At 50.7% G+C, this 21746-nt stretch overlaps 1 protein-coding gene across 5 annotated transcripts in view; it reads left to right on the top strand.

Annotated features, from left to right (window-relative positions):
- Nucleotides 1-2090: 2090 nt before the first annotated feature.
- FRMPD3 (FERM and PDZ domain containing 3) overlaps nt 2091-21746 on the top strand; it is a 79417-nt gene continuing 59761 nt past the window's right edge. Inside the window, exons 1-2 of one of the 5 annotated variants that reach the window (XM_040468490.1) lie at nt 2091-2356; nt 19932-20086. In XM_040468490.1, coding sequence (XP_040324424.1) covers nt 19939-20086 — 148 coding nt within the window. In that variant the 5' untranslated portion in view covers nt 2091-2356; nt 19932-19938. Of the gene's footprint in view, nt 2357-14693; nt 20087-21746 lie in introns of those variants that run through there. The other 4 variants (XM_040468493.1, XM_040468496.1, XM_040468491.1 and 1 more) reach the window with 4 other exon arrangements.

Raw genomic sequence — 21746 nt, 5'->3', positions numbered from 1 at the left:
CAGGCAAAGCCAGAACCCCTAACATCCCCCCAAAGAGAGTATCCGCCACCCTCAAGGCCACCTTCTGCTGTCTGATATAAGTCCCTTGCTTCCTAAAGGGGTGTTGCTGGAGGCCTCAAGTGGTTTCCACCCAGACATGTACAGTGCCGGGTTCGGTGGGCTCTGGTGGTGGGCAGGGGGAAGGGGGGATGCTAGGGTTGCCAGGAATTAGAGACCCAGAGCCAAGACTGTCCCCTGGGACCACTCAAGTCCCCCCAAACAATCTGCCTGGCTTAAGGCCAGGCCATCACTAATCTGAGTGTCATGGGCACTGCTGAGGGAAGATGATATTTCACAGAGCAGAGACTCCTGCCCAGGTGAGGATCGGTGATTCAGGGAAGATGGAATTCAGTGCAATGAATTTGGGAAAGTCAGCCAGGAATTCTTCTAAGCTTTACTTCCCAGCAGCCCCCCTCCCACCTCGGAGATGGACTAATCCCTGACATTCGTCTGGTGGCTTTATACTTTTCAAAGCTCCTTCACATCCATTTTGTCCACTGAGCCTCACAAACACCCCCATGAATTAGGGCAGGAAGGTGTTATTATCCCTGTTTGACCAACAAGAAAACTGAGGCCTCAAAAGGATACATGACTCATCCAGGGTCACACAGCTATTTAGCCAAAGGGCTGGGACTTAAAATATGTTTCCTAACTTGCAGTACTGTGTGCTTTCCACCTCCCACGTGTGCGGACGCCCCCACAGAATCATGGAAGTGCCCAGCACCCAGCATGGTGCCTGGCACATGATAGATGCTAATAAATATTTGCTGAACGAATGACTGAATGGATAAGCAGGAACAAGGCAGGGGGGAATACAAACTGCTCATTTTTTAATGATCAGAATGGAAGGTCAGGAATACTAGGTTGTTTCATCATTTTGACCAGAAAGGAAGGAGTAAGAGATCTTTCCCATTTCACAGATGTCATTGTCAAGGCAGGAAGATGAAGGTAGCTCCCATAGGGAAGCCACAAAGCTTAATCTCCCCACAGGCTGCTTTCTACTCACACTTCATACATTTTTTTAATGTTTATTTATTTTTGAGAGAGACAGAAACAGAGCGCGAGTTGGGGAGGGGCAGAGTGAGAGAGAGACACAGAATCCCAAGCAGGCTCCAGGCTCCAAGAGTTGTCAGCACAGAGCTCCAACTCACCAACCCACCAACCGTGAGATCATGACCTGAGCCGAAGTCAGACGCTTAACCCTCTGAGACACAGGTGTCCTTCTACTTACAGTTTAAAGAGGAATGAGTGGTGTGGACCCTCACTCCAGGACCAGGAAGGAGTCAGATCAGCCCTATAGGAAGATCACCCTCTCCACCCTGTTCCTGTGAGCCTCTTCTCTCCCCGTGTCCCCGCCAGAGGCTCCCTGAGGTTCTGCTGTGGGAGGGGTCTCTGAGCTCCTTTAGGGCCTCTGCACCTCCCCCCACTTTGATCCTTCTAGCATAACGCAGACAGACCTCACAGGCTCGGTGCCTGCCTCCTGTATGGCACCTGGACCAAGACTAATTTTCTGTACCTTCTTGTGTGTCCCACAAGGCCTGGCACATAGTAGGTGAATGGTCTGGGGTAAAGAGGGATGGCCACTCCATGGCACTAGGCACTGCAGTCAGTATCCAGCCTCCTGAGGTCCCCATCTCCACCCTCATCACCAAACTGGCCTGGAGTTGCCACTCGTCCCCAGTGCTGTCAGAGAAATGGGGACACGGGAGGTGGAGACGCGGGTATTCAAATGTTGCTTTGCAGCAGCACGAAGTGGCTCCTGAGGCTGGCAGCAGCGGAATCTGAGATCCCACTGGGGTCGAAGCCGGGCCCCACCACTTACTGCTTAGCCCGCGTATCTGGGATGATTTGCTTTGCTCCCCTGGACGTCGGTTTTAATTTCTGTCAGCTGGGGAGGATGCTGGGGTGAGAGAATGGATGTGAAGCTCGGGGACCGGCACCGAGCGCTCGCTGGATTATCCGCACGGCCCCTCCCTGGCTCCCCCGCGGGGCCCGGCCAGGGGGGATGGGAGGCGGGGGCTCCTCCGCGGCGGACTGTGGGGCGGGCGCGAGGCAGCAGACGCCGTGTTTACCAGCGGCCTCGCTAGTTCGCCACCTCAGCCGCGGCTCTGGGGCCGAGCCAGTCGCCTCCTTCTTTAAGATTCTGGTCACAGCAGGGGCTGGGTTTCTAAGGCAGTCGTGATCTTTCTCTTTCTACAGACACCGCTGTCGCTCCGGTCGGCGCGGGGCACAGCCGGGGGCAGCGCGAGGGGGAGACGGCGACGGGGTTCCCGGGGCCGGGCAGCAGCTCAGCCCCGGCCTGGAGAGGGCTCCGACAGTAAGTACGGCGCTCCGAGCGGCCGGGGGTCGGGCTCGCCTGGGAGGAGGCCAGAAAGCGGGGCACCCGGCCGCCGAGGCTGGAGTCTGGGGGATTTGGGAGGTCGGCAGCCGAGTGCCTGCCCCGCGCCCCCCCGGACCCCCGCTACCGACCCCTCCGAGTGACTCCGGGCGGTGCGGGCACGGGCCCCTGGGCCTGGGTGCGCGCCCCCTCGGTGCAGTCGGTGGACGGAGTTGGCGCGTCGGGAGCCGACCTCCGTCCGCCCGGCCGGGAGCCCCGAGCCCCCAAGGAGCCATTCCGGGCGTCGGGCCGCCGCGGGCCCCTTCGCCGCACCGCCCGCGAGGGAACTGGAAGACGAGATGCCCGGGGTTGAGGGTTTGGACGCCATGGAAAAGTGGCGGCGTGAGCGGGAAGTTTTCCGCTGGAGCGGGGGGAGCGAGGAGGGAGAGCAGGATCAGGGAGAGCGGGAAGCCGGGAGGCAGTCGTTGGCGAGGGCAGACAGAGGTGACCCCTCCTGGGGCTCGGGCCCTGCCCTCCCCGCCGCCCGCTACGCCCATCCCCCACACCCTGGGCGAGGAGCCCCAGCTCCCGGGCTTCGAGACGCCTGCACCCCCTCGCACACACCCCCACCCCGGGCCCCAGCTTCCCCAGGGCCCAGCCGCCCTGGCTGGCCTGCCCTGCTGCCCTGGAATGGTCTCAGCGTTCACGCAGCATCGCGGGACTTAGAAACAAGACCACCCTATCAGGTGGTGCATTACTTGTAGAAACCTCAGCAAATCGGGAAATGCTGGGGCATACCTGTCACTTTCTTTTCCTGAGCTGTGTAAAATTCAAGGGCGGGGGGTGGGGGGGGATGGCTGAGTTCATAAGTCACTTAGCCTCCTGCTCAGAAAAGACCCCCATCTCCCTTCTGCTCCTCTGCCCCCAGTCACTCTTCTTTGCTGAGCACCCTGATGATCACAGTAGGCACATTGCTTTTGTGCCAAGCATTGGACTAACAAGCTTTTAGGTAGCAGTAAGAGTCCGTGTTCAAGAAGAACAGTAGCTGGCACTCACTTGGGGCTTTCTGTGTGCCTAGCACATGTAGTATATTTAATCTTCACAACAAAGCTGTGAGGTAGATCCTCACATTAGCACCATTTTACAGATGAGGAAATTGAAGTGACGGAAACCGAGAGGTGGACAAGCCCAAGGTCCCACAGCAGGGGAGAAGCAGAGATGGGATCTCCACCCCCCCCCTCCACTGTTAGCCATGAGAAATGTTGTGAGAAATTGGCTTTAATGAAGTTGTAGAATGGTTTGTTTTCCCTACAGAAAAAGTTTATTTATTCTGTAGATCGGAAGTTAGAGCCCAAGGTCCAAATGGATTTGAACCACCTTCATGACATTCTGTGGAGAAAGGCAAACCCAGTGGGCTGTAACAGGACAGTGGGTCCTGTTAGTAAGTGCCTAAATAGAACAAAGATCATAATCATTGCTAATAGCCATTATCGATGGAGCACTCACTTTGTATATTTAATCTTCACGGAGATACTTTTAAGTAGGTACTATCATGAGCCCCATTTTACAGATGAGGGAACTGAGACTCTGGAGGTTGAGTAACCTGTCACAGAATTGGGATTCCAGCCCACATCCCAGGCTGGAGCTAACCTTTGGCAGATTTGTGCAAGAGGCAGACGTTCCCCCATCACCTACCTGAGCTGGGCCCCTTGAGCTGTGCCCTCCCCAGCCAGTTGCCCAGAACTCTGCACCATTCCCTCCTTTCCTCAGCCCCTGTTTGCATGAACAAAGGGATCTTACAAGTTGTAGAAGAAAGGGCTTCCCAGAAAACATGCGGCATTCTGTGTGGATTTGGGTTTTGTTGTACTAAGTGCCGTGCCTGCAACATCAAGAAGTTGTTCTGCTTTATAAATTTTATTAATTAGACAAGTGTCTGGTCTGCTGGCTTGGAGTTGTTAATCCAACATTATGGCTCTATCTGAGTACCTCTGCTAGGAATTATTTTCTGAAAAGTTTTTAGAGCCTTGCTTGCAATGCTGAGCAAAGCCATCGTCCCACCTTCTGGGGAAGGAGAGGGGGCTTGTGTCTTGGCCAGGATTTCAGTAGTAGGAAATACTGCTAACGCTTGAGTAGTCTTATTGCTGTCCTACTGATAGTCAGCCCTCCTACCCCCAGGATGGTCCCCGTGGGGTGAACAGAATGTGGCCGGGTCCCAAGGGGAGGGGCTCTTCTGTGTCACATGTGGCCCTGCGGGGGGCACTCCACCACTGGCCCTGGCCCTGGCCCAATAAATAGATCTGGCTTCTGTGGGCCCTCTTCAGTATGGCCATACTAGGGCATGTGAGTTTTGTGACTTTGGTCTCCATTACTGTGGATGCATCTCAGTGCATCTGCTGGCAAGCTACCCTTCCCTTTTCTTTCTCTGTTGTGAGAGGGGGGCCTTCCATGTGTAGCTTTTGGGCAGTGCGTAGATGTATGGCTGGTAACCCCAGCGCTGGGCTGTGTCCCTAGTCATCACTGTGGCCTCCCTGAGTGCCCCGCCACATCTCCGAGGCCACGTGAAAGGAGCCAGTAGGTAGCACAAGTCCTCTGCCCTCATTCCTGCAACCAGAAATTGAAGATTCCCTTCAGTTTTGCCTGAATTTGTTCCATTATTTCTTCTTTTCATTGCAGAGGCTTAAACACCTAGAGGATTCCCCCGTTCCTATTATTCGTTTGCTGTCAAATTTGACATTCCTTTCCTGGAAGGTCCTTCGCCTTGACCATCTGCGGACTCCTATTCACCTTCACCACTCAGCTTAGTTGGGGGGACGGGGAGGGGCGTCTGCTGGAAGTCATGGGGGTGGTGGGGAATGGGCCCTCCTCCGGAGCTCTCATAACATCCTCTGCTGCCCCTTGTGGTTCCAAGTGACACATGGTTTTATGTTTGTTCACACACCTGCTCCCACCTCAGACCACAGCCTCTCTGAAAGGGAGAGACGGGGCCTGTTTTATCTTCATATCGCCAGTACCCAGCACCATGTCTGGCACATAGGAGGTACTTGGTAAATTTTTGTTGCATATATGAATAAATGCATGAATGAATGCATCTAAACTCTGGTGGAGGGAGCCCGTGACTCAAGCAAGGGTCTCTGCTATTGTTCCCCTTACAAGCAAGGAGATAGGAGCGAACTAGCATCATTCTACAATCGAGTCCCAGCTCTGCAGATTTTAATCACTGAAAAAAATACAAATACACTGTAATGCCAAAACTTGAATGCTTGGGGAAGGGCTTTTATGGTTAATAGAATGTTCTGGGTAACTGAGGGTTAGGCAAAAAAGCTACACACGCACACACACACACACACACACACACACACACACACACACATGCCTTTTTTCCTTACCCTTCTTGGTTCTTTCTAAAATGCCTGGGTCTGGTTTTCTACCTTAGTGTGTCAAGTCTGGGGTCCATCGTTGAATCTGTGTTGCTGAGGAAGGAGCCTGCAAGTTCTCAGGACCCCTAGGATTCTGTCTCCCCCAAGTCTGGTTGGAGAGTAGGGTGCGATCTCCTTAGCACCCCCACCTCCACACAGAGACAAGCCCACAGGCCCTTAGAAGTTTGCAAATTTACTGCCCTTCACCTCCAGGAAACAGACAGCACCCCCTTACCAGCTAACAACACAGGTGAGGTGCAGAGTGTTTGCGTGCTAACTCATGCTCTCTGATATAGTAACTCAGCACTTGCCCTTGCCCTTGGCTTTTATTCTTAGGTAGAGAGTTCACCAACCTCCCTCTCCCTTTTCTGATTCCATAAGAGCTTCCTTTTCTTTTTTTAATGTTTATTTATTTTTGAGAGAGAGAGAGAGAACACACACACACACACACACACACACACACGAGTGGGGGAGGGGCAGAGAGAGAGGGGGACAGAGGATCCGACTGCTGACAGCAGTGAGCCTGATGCAGGGCTCAAACTCATGAACTGTGAGATCACGACCCAAGCCAAAGTCGGATGCTCAACTGACTGAGCCACCCAGGTGCCCCAGGATTTTCCTTTTCTTTAGGAAAGACCTTATAATTTGTTCTTCTCTCTCAGCAGAAAGATGCAATCAGGCAGGAGAGAAGGGGTCTCGGCCTGAAACTGTATTTGGCATCTCTGGACACCTCCAGACAGGGTGATATGAGTTTATCAGGCCTCTGCTCACATAGCCTCTTTTGTGGAGTTGCTCTTGGCCTGATTTCTGCACTGCCCCCACCTGGGTACTCCTGGATGGACATCTTGAAGATAGAGCACAGGGAGGAAGCTGAGGATTGCTCCTGTCTTCTCCCTCACCAAAGGTCAGCCTGGTGCCTGCTGGGCATGGTGCCTGAGCTTCAGGTTCCACCTGCATCGTGTCAGGCAAGGAAGGGGCAGATGGGCATCTAGGCAAAGCCATGGGATAGATATGCCTTTCTCTCTCCAGGAATGTCTAGACTGGCCTGCCCATCTCCTCCTAAGCTCCCCAAGGGGCCACTGGGGAGAAGACCTCTTGCCCCAGCAGAACCAGACATGAGAGAGAGGAAGAGGGAGAGTAAACCTCTCAACTTCCCACTTCCTAGCTAACCTCTCCTGTCACCCCCTCCCTCACTCAGGCTGTTATCTCCGTGCCCCTGCCATAGCCCCCCTGCTCCCTTCTGTCTCCAGGCCTGCTCTCAGTGCCCTCCCTCTGGACTGGCCCAAATATGGCCCCTCCTCTAGAAAACCTTCCCCTGCTGCTTCTGGAAGTCAGCAGAGGGTGGACAAGGGTGAAGTAAATAACTTCCAAGGTCCCTGCCAACTCTGAGATTCGGCTGTTTGACCAGAGTCAAGAGCTGGGGGCATCCTAGGCTGGTGGCCCAGGCTGTCAATGCCTGACAGCCTCACGGAGAGGAGGGGGACTACACAGCCAGCCAGCCGAGTAGGCCCTTGTTTGGCTTCAGGAGGCTTTGCTGGGAGCCCTGTATAGCCAGAGCCTGCCAGGCAGCCCCCAGAGGGGTGCTGTTTGAGCCCGGATCTTTGGCTGCTAGAGGCAGCTACTTGTTGGGATGTTCCCAGCAGCTCCTGCCCACACCTGCTCCCCCTATCCAGCCTCCAAGCCTTGTTTACAGTTCAGTCCTTGGCAGACTAGAGGCTAGGATCCAAGAAGAGAGAGAGATCTGGGTGGCCAGGGACCCTCTCCTGGCTTAGCATTCTGTGCCAGAGCGCTGAAACCCAGCCTGGCCTCCGAGAGATGTGTTCACTGAGGGGAAGAATTCAGGCCTGCTGCTCCCTTCCATGCCAACTCCACTTTTCCCATCATGACCATTCCCTCCCAGCTTAAAGAATTCTCTCCCCTCCCTATTTTCTCCTCTTGATCTCATTCTCTTTCCCAAGAATAATACAGCCTCTGGTCGCTGGGGGATCAACCCAGGTCAGGATGGCACCCCAGGTGTCTTCCTCAGGCTGTTTCAAATGTGCCCTTGCTCACCACGTCCCTATCTGTGGAATGGGGAGGGCCATCGTGGTGTCAGTATGGCATAACCACAGTGCCCCTTCCCAAAGAGCTTGAGCACCCCAAGTCCCATATCAGAAGGCTCTGATTGTCATGTGACCCTTTTGCAGCTGCAGGAGACTGAGGGCAGAGCTGGGAGTGGCCCAAGGGCATTTAGAAAGCAGGTGAGGCACTGGAGTGGCCCCCAAAGAGCCAATACAAGTTGGTGGAGTTGGTGGAGTTGGTGGCCATGGGTTCTCTGTTGGCCTCATCTTCCTCAAGCCTGCCCTTTGTCTTTCACTGTCTCTGAGGCCCTCCTCTTGTCTCACGTCTCTACTTCTGTGTTTTTCTCTGCCTCTTGTCATGCCCCCACCCCAGCTCTGTCTGGCCCCCTTTCCCACTCAGCTGGCTTCCCCTCAATTCCTCTCTCTCTTCCCCTCTGGCTCGATCTCTGCCTCTGCCTCCCTCGAGAAATACTTGGTGTGGTACATGGAAGGTGGGATCAGGGGTGCCCAGGGCTCTCTGGAGTGATGTGACCCCTCCTTTAAGCTTCCGTGAATATTTCCTTGCTCCTGTTCGCCCTCCCTGCCTCTGCCAGTGACAAGTGAGCAGGGGCTAAAATACAAGGATCTCCTCGCTAACTCCCACAGCTCAGTGGCAGCAGCTTCAGACCTTGTGACCCACAGTGCCATATGGCATCAGCCTCACATCTGGCACAGTCCTCACATCTGTCACTGGGCTAGCAGCCCCAGAAGGAAGGGTTTAGGAGCGTGTCTAGGCCCATTAGACAACATGTCTGAGTCTATTGGATGTGTAGCCCCTGAGGGGAGAAGTAAGGAGGATCAGGGGGGTGGCTTCCCAGAGGGTCCTCTGCAGCATCTGCTCAGAGGCATCATCTGAGCATTGGTCTTTTGTGAGGTGACTCCAGGCTTCCAGGTATTTGTGGAAGGACAGATAGCCTCTGGCTCTCTACCTTCCCTCTTGTGACCTGCTAGAACAGGTGACAGGTGTTCTCCATCCCAGCCCACTGGGGAACAGCAACTGTTTGGACAACCAGAAAATGAATCCAGACACAAGCAGGTTTTCTAGAAGATGCCTCTTCAGGCTCAGCTGAGGAGGAAGTTGCAGGGCCATGAAGAACTGGATGGTAGTAGGGAGGCAGCCCTCAGAAAATAACCAGATCTGGGGTGCCTGGGTGGTTCAGTTGGTTAAGCATCTGACTTCGGCTCAGGTCATGATCTCAAGGCTCATGAGTTCGAGCCCCAGGTCGGGCTCCTCACTGGCAGCACTGAACTCGGTTGGGATTCTCTCTCTCTCTCTCTCTCTCTCTCTCTCTCTGCACCTCCCCACTTCTGCTTTATCTCAAATAAACTTAAAAAAAAATGGATCTTCTACCCAGTAGGAGACTGCTAGGAGTGGGAAGGGCTATCCAAAGCCATCCTGTCCAACCTCCAGGCCTCTGGCCGTTCTGAAAGAATTATTTGTCCTTTAAAGAAACATTGTTTTCCTGAGAAGGAATAAGTGTTAGATTTCTCACCCTCATACCCCTAAAAGGACTGGAGCCATGCCAGCTTCCATTTCTTCTTAGATCGTAGCTCTCCTATACTTTTCCTTTCACTCCGTTTGCTCCCCACCTTTGTATTTGGCCAGAGATGTTGAGGGGTTTCTCCCACCAGCCAGACTCTCCATCCAAAAACCTGTCTTTCACAGGCTGAGACAGAACCAGTAGGCATTTGATAATGAATTTCATGGAGTGGCCTAGGGATCATAATTTGTATGCCTCAGAATCACTCCTACCTAGGCATCCATCAATCCATTTAGAAAATATTTATTAATCACCTGCAATGTGCCAGGTACCATACTAGGTGGTAGAAACGCCATGTTGAACAAAAGGGACACAGTCAATACTCTTATGGAGTTTCTAGACAAATAATCACATAAATGAATATATATCATGATGAGACTCCTGAGGGAAATAAACAGGCTGTAGTGATGGGGATAACCAAGGCAGAGTTCTCAGGGAAGGCCTCTGGCCTCTGTGAGGAGGTGATACTTAAGTGGGGACCTGAAGGGTGAAAGATCAACCATGTGGAGAATGGGAAAAGAATTTTTCAGGCGGAAAAGAATTTTTCAGGCGAAAAAGGAATGCCAAGTGGGAGGGCCTTGAGGTGGTAGAGAACTTGATGTGTTCAGAAATGGAAAAAAACACCAGTGGGGCCAGATTGTACCAGGCAAGAGTAAGAATAGCTTAAGAAGGGTTTGGCAAGGAGGACAGGAGGAGATCACACAGGGTCTCTCGCAGGCCATGAAGGAAGAATTTGGATGTTATTCACTTGTAGTGGGAGACATGTGCAGGGTTTTGAGCAGGAGGAGAGCAGCAGGATCTGATTTGGACTTTGCATTATCTATACAGACCAGACTGAAGTGGGGGCAACCGTGGCCTCAGGGAGACCAGGACGGAGGCGTCTGCAGCAATCCAGGGGACGGATGATAGTCACTTGAGCAGGGTGATAGCCATGGAGATGGAGAGTGTTGGTCAGATTGAGAAGGAACAGCAACCAAGACTTACCAAGGGATTTGCTGTTGGGGGTGGGGGTGGGGGAGTGGTGGTGGAAAGGGAGGGACAGGACTCAAGAATGACTCCAAGGTTTCTGGCTTGAGTTATTAAAGAGATGATGGTACCATGTACTGAGATGAGGAAAGCTGAGAGAGGCCTAGACTGGGCCTAGACTGAGTTCAGTTTTGGACATGTTAAGTTTGAGAACTCTGTGAGACGTAAAAGCAGAGATGACAGAACAGATCGTTGGAATATAAGAATTTGGGAGCTCACAGAAGAGGTGTGAGTAGAATACAAATTTGGGATCCTGTGCATACAGGTTGTATTTAAAGCCAGGGGACTGAGGAGGGGCACCTGTGTGGCTCAGTCAGTTAAGCATCTGACTTCGGTTCAGGTCATGATCTCGCAGTTCATGAGTTCAGGCCCCACATTGGGCTCTGTGCTGACAGCTTGGAGCCTGGAGCCTGCTTCAGATTCTGTGTCTCCCTCTCTCTCTGCCCCTCTACCGCTTGTACTCTGTCTCTCTCTCTCTCTCAAAAAAAAATAAAGATTAAAAAAATTTTTTTAAAAAGCCAGGGGACTGAGGAGACCACCTGGAAAGAGAGCAGAGAAGGGAAGGCCTGAGACTGAGTTGGGAAGAATGGCAATATCTAGTGATTCAGTAGCAGAGGAGAAGCCCACCAAAGAGACGAAGAAAAAAAAGTGGGCAGAGAGGTTGTTGGAGACTCAGGAGACCATCACAGAAGTCAAGAGAGAGTACTTCAAGGGAATGGCCAACTCTGTCCAAAGCCAGTGAGAGGTTGAGTAAGATAAAAACTGAGAGTTGACCTTGAAGGCCATTGATGACCCTAACAAGAGCAACTCTATGGAGTGATGGATGTGGAAGCCAGATTATAATGGATTGAGGAGCAAGGGGAAGATGTCAAAGTGGAGACAATATGTGTGGAAAACTCTTGAGCAGTTTTTCTGTGATGGGGAGCAGGACAAAGGGACAGTGTAAGAGGACTGTGGCATGGAGGGGGGTGGTTTCAGTTTTTTCTCTTAAGGATGGGCTATTTCCATCAGCATGCTAGCATGATTCTAGAGAGGCGGAGAGATCGATGAGTTACGGAAGAGATTGAATGCCCAAAGGAGCAAAATCCTTGAGAAGATGAGAGGGGATGGTACCAGAGCATAAATGAAGAGATGTGCCATTAGTAGAAGAAAAGAAACATACTCCATTTTAATTGGAGGAGAAAAGGAATCCGGGGTACAGGTGTAGGCGGGGTGGAGTATAGACTCAGTGATGGTAAGATGAGGGAAGGAGCTCTCACTTGATGGTTTGTGTTTCCTCAATCACGTACGGACAAGGTCATCAGCCGAGGCATGTTGGGACCAATGGAGAGATGCAGAAGATTGAGTAAAGAGGAGGAATTATGAAATAATCACCTTAGAGAGTGAGAAAGTGGTGGCCAGACAGCACTGTGGGCCCACACCAGGTTTGAGACCGTGAATATAAAGTGAAAGCCTTGGACTCCACCATGTGTTTTTTTCTCCAACTGCCTTCAGGTACTTGGATGCAGGCACAGAGAATGCATATGGTTGAGGTCATTGAGGAATGAGGTTTTGCATGGCAAGAATAGCAAAGGACAAGGAAATAAGGGAGTTAAAGGCAGGTGCAAGAGAATGGTCATAATGGTAGACCAGGAGCTCTAATTTGGACATGAAGGGAAACAAAGATAAGAGGGAGCTTCAAGGACAGTAAGAAAGTAAATACGGGAGGGGTGCCTGGGTGGCTTAGTCAGTTAAGCTCAGGTCATGATCTCGAGGGTTCATGGGTTCAAGCAGCGTGTCAGGCTCCATGCTGACAGTACAGAGCTGGCTTGGGATTCTCTGTCTCCCTCTCTCTCTGCCCCTCCCCGACTCTTGCTGTCTCTGTCTCTCTCAAAATAAATAAAGAAACTTAAGGAAAAAAAAGAAAGTAAATAGGAGAAAGGTTTCAGAAAGGCATCTCTGAGGAGGTGACATTTAAGCTGAGACCTGAATGGAACACAAAGAATGGAAGAAGAGATTTCTAGGAAAAGGGAATCCCAAGTGGGAAGTGAATAAGTGATCATGACGCTTCTAGTTATTTCTGCAGTGGGAGTCCCATGGGAGGTAAACTGCCAGGATAAATGGGATAGGAGCAAATGGCAGGTTGGCGAAGGAGACTGGGGAGGTGGTGCAGTATCTGATGACCACCCAAAGTCTAGGTGTGACGATAGAGCGAGTAACCGAGTGAAGTGGGTGAAGCAGTTGCTGAAGGCCTCCCCATAGCCATGTGCATGTTCAATTCACTAACAATGATATCAAGAGTATGCAGTGGGCACAGCCATTTGGATGGTGGTTATCAAAAAAGAAAAACAGAAAATAGTAACAAGCGTTGACAGGGATGTGGGGAAATCAGATTTTGCATTGTGGTTAAGAATGTAAAATGGTGCAAAGCACCTGGGTGGCTCAGGCATCTGACTCTTGATCTTGGCTCAGGTCATGACTTCATGGTTTGTGAGTTCAAGCCCCACGTTGGGCTGTGCACTGGCAGCTTGGAGCCTGCTTGGGATTCTCTCCTCCCCTGCTCTCTCTCTCTCTCTCTCTCTCTGTCTCTCTGTCTCTCTCTCTCTCTCTCTCTCTCTCTCTCTCTCTCTGTGTGTGTGTGTGTGTGTCTTCAAAAATAAACATTAAAAAATCTTTTAAAAAAGAATGTAAAATGGTGCAGTCACTGTAGAAAATGATAGAGCAATTCCTTTAAAAAAATTCAACATAGAATTACTATATGACCCAGCAATTCCACTTGTAGGTATATACCCAAAAGACAGGAAGGCAAGGACTCAAACAGATAACTATGCACTCATGCTCACTGGCAGCTTTATTCATAATAGCCAAAAGGTGGAAACAACCCAACTGTCCATTGACATATAAATAAGATGTACCACACACATACACATGGAGTATTATTTAAACTTTAAAAAGAAGAGAATTCCAACCCATGCTCTCATACAGATGAACTTTGAAGACATTATGCTAGGTGAGATAAGCCAATTAGAAAGGGCCAAATGTTGTAGGAGTCCACTTACATGGCTTCCTAGAACAGGCAAATCCATAGATATGGAAAGTAAAATGGTAGTTGCTAGGTTCTGACGGGGAGAGGGGAATGGGGAGTTGGTGTTTACTGGGTCCAGAGTTTCACTCTGGCATGATGAGAAAGTTCTGGAGATAGATGGTGGGGATAGTTGCACAACAATGTGATAAAATTGATGCCACTGAACTGTATGCTTAAAAATGATTAAAATGGTCAATTTCATGTTATGTATATCTTACCATAATAAAATAAGAATTGGAGTAGATGGGAAGATCACATGTGACCAGGAACCGAAGTCCTCAGTGAATGTGGGGGGACTACTCAGGAAGTTGTAGATAGCAATGGCGGGACAGAAAGGGTGGTAGGGGTGGGTGGCAGGCGTGTTCCTCAAAGGAGCAGGATTTTTTGCAAAAGGAAAGAGGAGTAGTGGCTCGAAGGTGGCATTGGCAAGCACAGAGAACACCTACCCCACGTGCAGGTCTTGAAGGTCTTGAGTTTTGAGCATGAAAAAAAAACCCAACTTCCATTTGAGAGGGCTGGTGGGCAAGTGATGTACTCAAGGAATAAATCAGACCTTCATTGGGAGAGGAGGTGAAGGATACTTTCAGAGAAGAAATTGTCAACATCGGAGAATTTGCTGTGCTCCAGAGGGCAAAATGGAAGGGTTGGAAGGGACAAGAGTGGCATTAGTGTACAAATAGACCACTGTGGGGAGGAGAGTCTGGGTTCTGAGGGGTTACCAGAGGTGAGTGGACATCTTTCTGGTGATGACTGAAATTAACAGGCATGTGGGGCCTTATGAGCTGAGTCTCCCTTAGGGGAGGGTGGACTCAGAGGTGTATGGGAAGTCAGTTCTGAGGACTGGGTCTCACAATGTGTCCCCTCTGATGAGGTGACTCAAGGGAGGCTGCTTTGACAAGACAACACAGGGACGCATCTCCATTCACTTGCATAGAAGCAGTCTGCTGAAGCCTCCCACCCCGTCTCCTCGTTGCCTGCTGGGCATCTGCTCAGTCCACAGGTTCTTGGCAGAAATGGTGTAGGAGGGGCACCTGGGTGGGTCAGTAGGTTGAGCGTCAGACTGTTGATTTCGGCTCAGGTCATGAACTCAAGGTTCATGGGTTTGAGCCCCCGTGTCATATCCCACATCCCTGTTTGGGATTCTCTCTCTCCCTGTCTCTCTGACCCTTACCCACATGTATGTGCATGCTCTCTCTCTCTCTCTCAAAATAAATAAATAAACTTAAAAAAAGAAAAGAAAAGAAACGATGTAGGAAGATTAGCCCTGGAGTCCCACAGACGTGGGTTAACATTATGGTCCCACCACAGTGTGTACAGGGATATGTCCTGGAACAAGTTGCTTAATCTCTCCTCCTAAATCTCAGTTTCCTTGTCTGTAAAGTGGCAGTAATACTGCCTCCTTAGAGGTTGTTGGAGAGTGCCTGGTGCATAGTGAGTCCTCAGTAAATGGCGGCTGTTGTTTTCTGCACTGTCCGCTCTTTCTTCGTGTTCCTCGCCTTAGTCCCAGATGTCTCGCGTACTCAGGCTGTCCTTCTGCTGACCAAACTCTTCAGTAGGGCTAAGTAGTGCCTAATCTATCCAGATCTTTCTCTCCTTTTCCCTAATGCAACCTTACTTGTCTTACTTCATATCCATTTAGAGCCTTCCCTATTTTCTTCTGGGATAAATTGGATTCAGCCAGTGAGTCCTTTGTTGGCATGACTTTATGTGTCCTTTTTCCAAGAAAGCATTTGTATTCTAACTGGGGCCTTCAATGACATAACCCAATGGAATAAAAGCACCTCAGTCCTCCCTCCTGATTGTGGCCTTCCCATTGTCTGAGAATAGTGATCTTTAAGATCCTTGTTTCTCCAAGTGTGGTCTGCGGACCGACAGCATGGGCACCACCCTGGAATTTGCTAGAATCTCAGACCCTACTCCAGACCTACTGCATCAGAATCATTCTAGCAATGCCCCTAGGTGATTCGTATGCACATTCGAATTTGAGCAGCATTGCTGGAGTAAGAAGCAGCTAGCCAAAGCAAGGGCTCCTTTACAAGAAGAGTTTGTGTCCAAGCTCCTTACAAGAGGACTCCCAGAGCAGCTGCTTCAGAGCCTCAGGGATGGGGCTCCCATCCCCAACACCAGGAATAGATGGCATCTCCTGGGGGCCCAGCTGCCATGCTGGATCTCTGGAGCGTCTGGGAGAGTCAGGCTCCTGTGATTGGAATCAGACAGCTAATTGGCCGCACAAGGCTCCTAATCCTGCCAGTTGTGAGAGGAGGGACAAGACTCCCCAAGGAGCCAACCAAACATAAAGAAAAGGGAGCTAAAGGCAAGGAGGGATGGAGAACTAAAAGCTAATGCCTGGGAATCTAGCTGTTACATTTCTATCTTCCTGCCCAGAAGTGTCAGGGAAAGAGCATTAGCTCAGAATCAATCCATCTTCTCAGTTCTCTTGTCCTTTAGCCACGTCCTGCCTAGCAACAGTTGACAGTAGGAACTCCAGATACCAGTCTCTCTCTGGATGGCAGGAGGGATCTGTTTAGCCCACAGAGGAACTGGTGTCAGGGCGTCCACAGAGAGCCAAGTCAGCTGATAGTTGGACCAGGAAAAGAGCTGCCTGGGAAATGAGGGGACAGAGTCCATCGTGGGGTGGCCTCTTGCCGGCAAGAAGTTGCTGGGGGAAGGGCCTGGGTTTGGTGTGAAGCCGGTGAAGTTTATCTGCAGCTCCCTTCCCCTTGCTCCTCCGGCCACCCCGAAAGAGGCTACCAGTAATATCACCACCTCTACATCTGCATGATGCGTTTAACCTTCCAAAGTGCTTCTGTAGCCATTATCTCATTTCATTCTCCCAGCAACGCTGAGTGAACAGGATCAGAGACATGTTAATTAGGACATGGGCGGGCCTTCCAGACTCAGCCAGGACGTGGGGTGCTGCTGGCCACGGGCTTGGGCCAGCCCTGTGGTGAAGACTGAACAGGGAGAGGGTCCAGAACCCTGAGTGGCTGTGGGTGGGGGTGCCAGGATTGTGGGCCCCCTCCGAGAGATTTGGTTCCAGCTGGGCTGCTAATGTGCTTAGCCTCCATGGGTCACTTAGCCTGGAGGCTGGGAAGGAGGAGGAGCAGTCACCAAGCCTATTTGGCAGGATAGTTAGAGACTGGGAGGAGATAATGGATGTGAAAGCACCTTTTCTCAGATGAGGTAATGGGTGTAAAAATGAAAAGAACCACTTGACTATAAAGTGTCGTTATTGTTAGGCAGAAGAGAAAGGCGAGGCTTTTACCCAGGTCACTGGAGTGGGGTGCAGGGACACGTTTAGAGGCCTTGGGCACAAAGGGATCAGAATAAAGGCATTGCATGTGCAGGGGCAAACAACAGAACATAGCAGGTCCCAGAAACAAAGCTGGGGCGGGGGAGGGCCACAAGCTCTGGCTGCTTCGTCATTTTGCCCAGGGTTGCCCTGTTCGAGGGACCAAAACCCAAACATCTTTCAAAGGTAAATTGCCTTTTTCCCCCCAGGAGGGAAGTCACGTGCTCCGTGGACAGCTGAGCTCCCCTCTTCTGTCACTGGTTGCCTGCATTGTCACTCCCACGTCTCCAGGCACTTAGCAAATTTCAGAGAGACTGAGCTCTAGTCACTGAAAGATGCAAACCCCAGGAGGGAAGGGACAACTTCCATTTGCATTGTAAAATGGCCTTCTGGGCTGTTAACGGAGGTGTGTCTTCCCTGACCAGAGACACTTGGGAAGGCGCAGGTGAGGAAAGGGCTGCTTGCAGATTCAGGGGAGGATCTAGTTAGGGACAGTTAGCTCAGCTCAGTTAGGGACAGGCCGGGGACGAATGTGTTTTAGACATACCCAGAGACACTTCTGCGGCTGTAGGAGAAGCCGTTGGGTTCCTTGGGGAAACATGGAGGCGCCTGTGGACAGAGCTCAGCATCTTGTCTCCCTTCCCATCACTGCCCTTTCCTGGCCATCCAGCACACTTCCTGCCTCCTCCATGGGGCTCTCTGTGGCTTCTCTACCCCGTTCTCTGAACACACAAGTTAGACCTTAATTATGGACTTTCTATGGTATTCTCAGTTACCACTCTAATTGTTCAGAGTTCATCTCTCTTTCCTCCCCACGCTAGATTGGAAGCTCTTTGAGGGCAGAAGAGACCTGTAACTCCTGTGTCCCTCGAAGCTCTGAGTAGGCACTCAATAAATACTTGTTGATGGATTCACATGAGTCAAAACAGTAAAGCAAAAACACTTGTGTCACAAAAGGCTCTTAGCTTATTGGTTCCTCTGGTTCCAGGAGTGTTTATCTGCATCATTAGTGGCTGTGCCTCTGGCCCAATGGGAGACTAAATTATGCCCAGATTCAGAAAAAGAAAAAGGCAGCAAAACTGAGGCTGCAGTGGCCAGGGGGCCCTGAGCTCAGGACAGTGTACCGAGCACTTCCACTTGTGCCTGGATCTTTCTGGCAAGTGTCCCTGCTCCCCACCCCACAGGCTGCACAGCCCCACAGGCTCTCATCCTCTGGCCTGTCCTAGCTGTTGTTCATGTCAGAAATGAGCCGGTGTCACCCCCAAGAAGAAGCTCATTCAGTGCCAATGAGATTGGAGACAGGAAGCAAAGGGCTCATTTCGGAAGCAGCCCCGGGGGTGAGGCAAGATGATAGCCGCAGAAAGATGTTCTCTGGCTCCCTTCAAGGCCGAGCTCCTGCCTGCCACCAGGAGCAGAAATGAGAGAGGTACCAGCCTGAGGCCACCCTCATCAAGGCCCTGTCCTTCAGGGATGCCTATCTAGGATACACGCCAGCCATGTTCCAGCTTCTGAATGACTTTCCATTGAAAAATGACCACTTGTCTTACCAGCAGGAGAGGGAAGGAGCCAGTTTCTGAATTTACCTTCAGGGGGCCTGACCTCATCCTGACCAGCCCCTTCTGCCTCCGTAAGGGGTACCCCGACAGACACATCCCAAGCCAGCTTGGGTGCAGCCAGTGTTGGTGTGACTGGACTTAAGTAAGCCATGGTCTGTCTTCCTTCCTGAGTTCTTCTATGAGAGAGACAAAGGTCCCAAGACTGTGAATTTTCCTTTTGTGCAATTACTCTAAATCTCCCACCCCCTGATAAATAGTCCTCAAGTCTCATTATTGAATTTGTGTCCTGATAAACAACCAACTCACTTGAAACCATTTGCAACTGAGGAATTTGGTATTCCTAACCTGCCAACAATCCCCCTCATGGTGTCAGAACCTCCCACTTCTTTTACAAACCTTATACTAGTTTGATTAATTGTCTCTTGCCCTTCTGTATCTTGTTCAGAAGGCCCTGCCGGGAATCTGAACTTTTGAGCATACACACAGTGGGACTAGGGAACTCAGTCCCATTTGTTAGACCAGAAAGCCTGGGGGCTGAGCGGTGCCTAGGCAGGGAGGTAAAGTTTTGAGTCTCTTGACTCTGTTGTCTTCTATTCCACCTCCACCTGCCCTGCGTGTTGGCCATCCTTCCCCTTTTTACCTCCTTCCCTGCACCTGGCACCCAGTGCCCTCTCACAAGCTCCATGGTCCCCATGCCCTCACCCCTCAGGGCTCTTCACTTGAAGACTGTGCTCAGACCCATCTTTGCTTGCAGTCCACCTCACCCTGGCCCTTGCTGTAGAACCTTCCTGAAGTCCTTGTGAAATTTTCCTAAACTTCAACGACTTCATTTGTGGGCATCGGGAGAGCCATCTGCAGTCTCTCACAGGTATTGGGGCGGCGATTTTTCTTCTCCCGGCTCATTGGGGTTCAGGTCCTCTGGTAGCCACAATACACAGCTCCCCTGCTTGCCCATAGGAGCCATTTTCCAGTTGTCCCATTAACTGAAATAAGTTGGCATTACGTACAATTGTGTACAGTGATGGTCCTCAGCATTAGCTCATTTGTTTGTGTATGCCATCTAAATAGTTTATTCTTATATATGGTCTAAGGGATATTAAAGTTTATAATTGCACAAGGACTTCATGAAGGTGTATTCTGAAATGACTTTGCCTCCCTTCCCCACTTACTTGCCTGTTTGGTGGTCCCTTCCTCAAGGTTTTGGTTTCCCTTAGGGAGTTACTAGCCAACTTAGTGGGCAATGCTGGTTAACTTTCATAATAACATATTTGCATTTACGCTCCTTCTAGAGAGTCCCCATACGTTGGAGGAAAGGGCTGAATCTAATGTCAAGTTCTTGGCAACAGCTTTTTTCTGTGGGCTCTGGCCCTGTAGACAGTGGCCTTTCCATTCTAGACGTATCTTTCTTCAGCCTGAGATATGAGGCCGCCATTGCCTCTGCTGGTTCCAGAGGACACAGGAAGCTAAACGTGTGAACTCTCAGGTGCCATGGCCAGCACCCTAACCAGTGTCCCTCCCAGCTGGCTCTGAGGCTTAGTCGCCTTTGCGTCTTGTTTTGCTCCCATCTTCCCCTTCCCTCAGTCATGTGATGCAGGAAGAGAGCGCAAATGATATGGAATGTGAGCAGCTGCCAGCAGAGACACTGCGACAAGTGACCATTCACCGAGACCCTATATATGGCTTTGGCTTCGTGGCTGGCAGTGAGCGGCCTGTGGTGGTGCGGTCTGTGAGGCCAGGTAGGTGTTCTTCAGAGTGTCCCCCTGGCCCTGGATCCTATCCCCCAGCACCCACTCATCTTCCCAAAGAACAGAGCTCCCCAGCTCACTGTTGTATTCCCCAGGAATTCACAAAGAGTGGGCAAAGTCTTGCCAACTAATAACCGTGTGAGGGAGCTGGGCTTTGAGAGTGATTGACGCAAGCCATGGAGGCTGTCTGGGGCCTAGACAGAGGCCACAGTTTATGGTTTAGTAGGGTAGGACCTCATTCTTAATAAAGCCTCCCTTTGCATAGAACCTTCGTAAAAGAGCCAGACTGCCTTTGGATGAGAAATACCTATTCAAGTGAATTCAACAAGTATTTATACATTGCCTACTCTAAGCGCAGCAAGACTATAGGGAAAGTATAGGACACAGTTCATGTCCCCAAGAATCTAGCCATCAGGCTGTGGAGACTGCTACACAGTCATGAAAAAGGTCAGCCCTTGAAGACTGGAATCAGGATACAGGCCATAGGTGGGAGAGGAGGGGAGAGGAGAGCGAAATCTCCAAATACCACAGTGGCAGTAACAGCAGCCACCATTGATTAAGAACCCATTTTGTGCCTTCATCATCTTGCTTAATCCTCACAGCCAAGCCTGCAAGGTAAGTAGTCATTCCCATTTTGCAAATGAGGAAACTGAGGCATAGAGGAAAGGAAATGACCTGTCCAGGGGCACTCGCGGAAGAAACAGCAGAGTCAGGACTTGACCCTGGGCCTGTCTGATGCCACACGGGAGAAGCAGGGCTTGAATGGGACCATATGGGGCAGAACACGGGAAAGCCCCACCTGAACTGTGGAATCCTGCCATCATGAATAAGATGGGAAATGGCCCAAGCACTGTTTTGTTCCACATCTGCTAGGCATTGACAGAAAAGACAGAAAAAAGCTTTATTCCTGGCTTGCTGGGCCTGAGGCTTTAGATGTTTACAACAGTTTCTCGCTCAGTCAAGAGGAGCAGCCGGAGTACAAACTGGTCTAGCAGAAATTTGATGAATTTTTCAATCCTCAAAGGAAAAGAAAAAGATTTTTGTAAGCTCCCTTTTCAACTAGAGGGCATAGAGAAAAAAAATAAAAAATAAACAATTCAGTACAGGAGTTCGTGGCTGACCTAAGGCTCCCAAGTCAGTCATGCAGTTTGGTGGAAAGTCTTTTGAGTCTCTGATCAGAAATCAAATCTGTCCTGGGTAGGAGGAATCAGAAAAAAAAAAACAAACTGAGTAACAGACCACCAGGAGCCCCTGCTTTTAACTTCAAAGGATATGGGATTTACAGGGCTGAAGGAAGCCCCTAAGCCTAGAAAAGGCAGTCGGCTTCAAGCCGTATGAAAATGAAGAGGCAGAGTTGGAGGAGTGGAGAGAAGGAAAGCCACAGGCAGGAGCCACAGAAAGTCATGGGGTTGGCAGGCACAGTTCTCTAAAGATGTGGGCTGATTTAGAGAGCTGTTTCTGGCTCCGGTGGCTCTCACACACAGAGGACTTTTTGGTTCTGTACTTGAGATGATAAGATACAAGACAAGGAGCATCCTATAGAGAAACAATCACTATTGAGCAAGGCAACAAACCATCCATAAGAGCAGTAGAGTTGAGTTCCATGAGGACCTCTTCCATTAAAAGGAAGCAAGGGAGGGAGGGAGGAATA

Source organism: Herpailurus yagouaroundi, unplaced genomic scaffold (genome assembly GCF_014898765.1).
Source record: "Herpailurus yagouaroundi ecotype Mexico unplaced genomic scaffold, PumYag 67700, whole genome shotgun sequence".
Taxonomy (NCBI): Eukaryota; Metazoa; Chordata; class Mammalia; order Carnivora; family Felidae; genus Herpailurus; species Herpailurus yagouaroundi.
This window is presented reverse-complemented; position numbering and strand designations above follow the sequence as displayed.